This window comes from Condylura cristata, unplaced genomic scaffold (genome assembly GCF_000260355.1).
Source record: "Condylura cristata isolate star-nosed mole 26May11 unplaced genomic scaffold, ConCri1.0 scaffold00014, whole genome shotgun sequence".
Classification (NCBI taxonomy): Eukaryota; Metazoa; Chordata; class Mammalia; order Eulipotyphla; family Talpidae; genus Condylura; species Condylura cristata.
Window position 1 is genome coordinate 52211130 of NW_004567115.1, and position 1375 is coordinate 52212504.

General features: G+C 58.6%; 1 protein-coding gene across 1 annotated transcript; it reads right to left on the reverse strand.

Moving 5' to 3' along the window:
• Window positions 1-6: 6 nt before the first annotated feature.
• LOC105853626 (kinesin-like protein KIF13B) lies at window positions 7-1375 on the reverse strand. Its single transcript, XM_012724982.1, has 2 exons — window positions 1268-1375; window positions 7-475 (listed from the first exon to the last, which is right to left on the reverse strand). Exons 1-2 carry the CDS (start codon window positions 1373-1375, stop codon window positions 206-208), a joined length of 378 nt encoding a protein of 125 aa, XP_012580436.1. The 3' UTR covers window positions 7-205.

Sequence of the window (1375 nt, forward strand, 5' to 3'; positions counted from 1 at the left end):
GTTGTCCTTGGCTTTCCCCTCAGCCTCCCCCAGTGAACACCTGGTGGTTTCTCTGCACCGTCACAGCAAGCCAGCGAGGAGGCTCACAGGGCTGCTCCCCACAGCCCTCCCGCACGCATTTTAAGCGCGTTACATACGGGCGGCTCCGCTACTCGGCTTGCTGCAGACAGCACTGAGCGCGGCTGCTGGCACTGTGAGGCTGACGTCACTCAAAGGGAAGCCGAGCCCCAGACCTTCGCCGTTCAGCAGACGCAGATGAAACGGCGCGCTCACTACCGACGCGAGGCGCCCCGAGAAACCCTGCGACGGCTCGTGGCGAGGGCGCAGGGCAGGGCGGCACCTTTAAGTAGTAGACCAGAAGCTCGTTGAGCGCGGGGTCGGCGTTCAGGTTGACGAGGAAACACTTGTCGTCCCCCACCTTGATCCCCGAGGACTGCAGGGAGATCCCGAGGCTCTCGAGCTGCTTCTGTCGCTCCTGCGAATGCGGGAGAGGGCGAGGCCGGGAGTCACCGGGTCACTCCGCGGCCCAAGCACGTTCGTTCTCTGGGGCTGCGGTCGTCACCGTCCCCTCTCCAGATCCTGTTACTTCATCAATGATAACCTCTTTATTTCTGACAAATAAGGCCCGTGCAAATAGCCACCAAGTACTGTGCGCTTGAGTTTGATTTTCCATTCTAGAAAGCGCGACTGTCTGTCCAGGCAGAATCCATCTTTTCCGCGTATCCCGCCTGTGTAATAGCATGTTTTGTTCAACTGTGACCTTCCTCAAAGCCGAGGGTGTACGCCGCCAGCCCCACACTCCCAGGGCCCCGCCGAGGAAGCCCGGCTCCCCGCAAGCAGGGGCAGGTGCGGCCACCAGGGTCCTGCTGCGCTCCCTGCTTCGGCCCCGCCTGGGCCTTCCTGGAGCTCACTCGTTCTCACACGCGGTAGCCACGCATGTGACTGTTTCTCTCTGAGGGCTGGGCCCTCTGTGCCCACGGCCCCAGCACGGGGGCCTCAAATGTGCCTTTGCGAATTTGTCCAATCAAAGCGTGCATGTGTGATCGAGCACTACTTCCATAAGAATGTGGACCTTCCTACACGCCTACGAAAAGGAAAATGGTGGTTTTTTTCCCTTGAGATTCTTACAAATCCATTAGCTGCTAAGTCTCTACATGAAAAATCAAACGAGTGACTTATTGCACCAGGTAAGGACCCAAAGGGTCCAACGGTCTCCAGAGAAGCAAAGGCCAGGGGCGCGCTCTGGGCGGCCACGGTCAGCACAGACCTGAGCAATCTCCTCGGTTTTCCTTAATTTCTCCTCCCAGGTCACCGTCATCTCCTGGATCAGCTTCTCTGACTCTTCCAGCCGGTCTTTGAGCTCTGGAGATTTCAT

Coding starts and splice junctions, on each gene's coding strand:
- LOC105853626 (XM_012724982.1), bottom strand. CDS start 1,375: ATGAAATCTCCAGAGCTCAAAGACCGGCTGGAAGAGTCAGAGAAGCTG. Junction 476..1,267: donor AAACCGAGGAGATTGCTCAG/GTCTGTGCTGAC, acceptor CCGCATTCGCAG/GAGCGACAGAAGCAGCTCGA.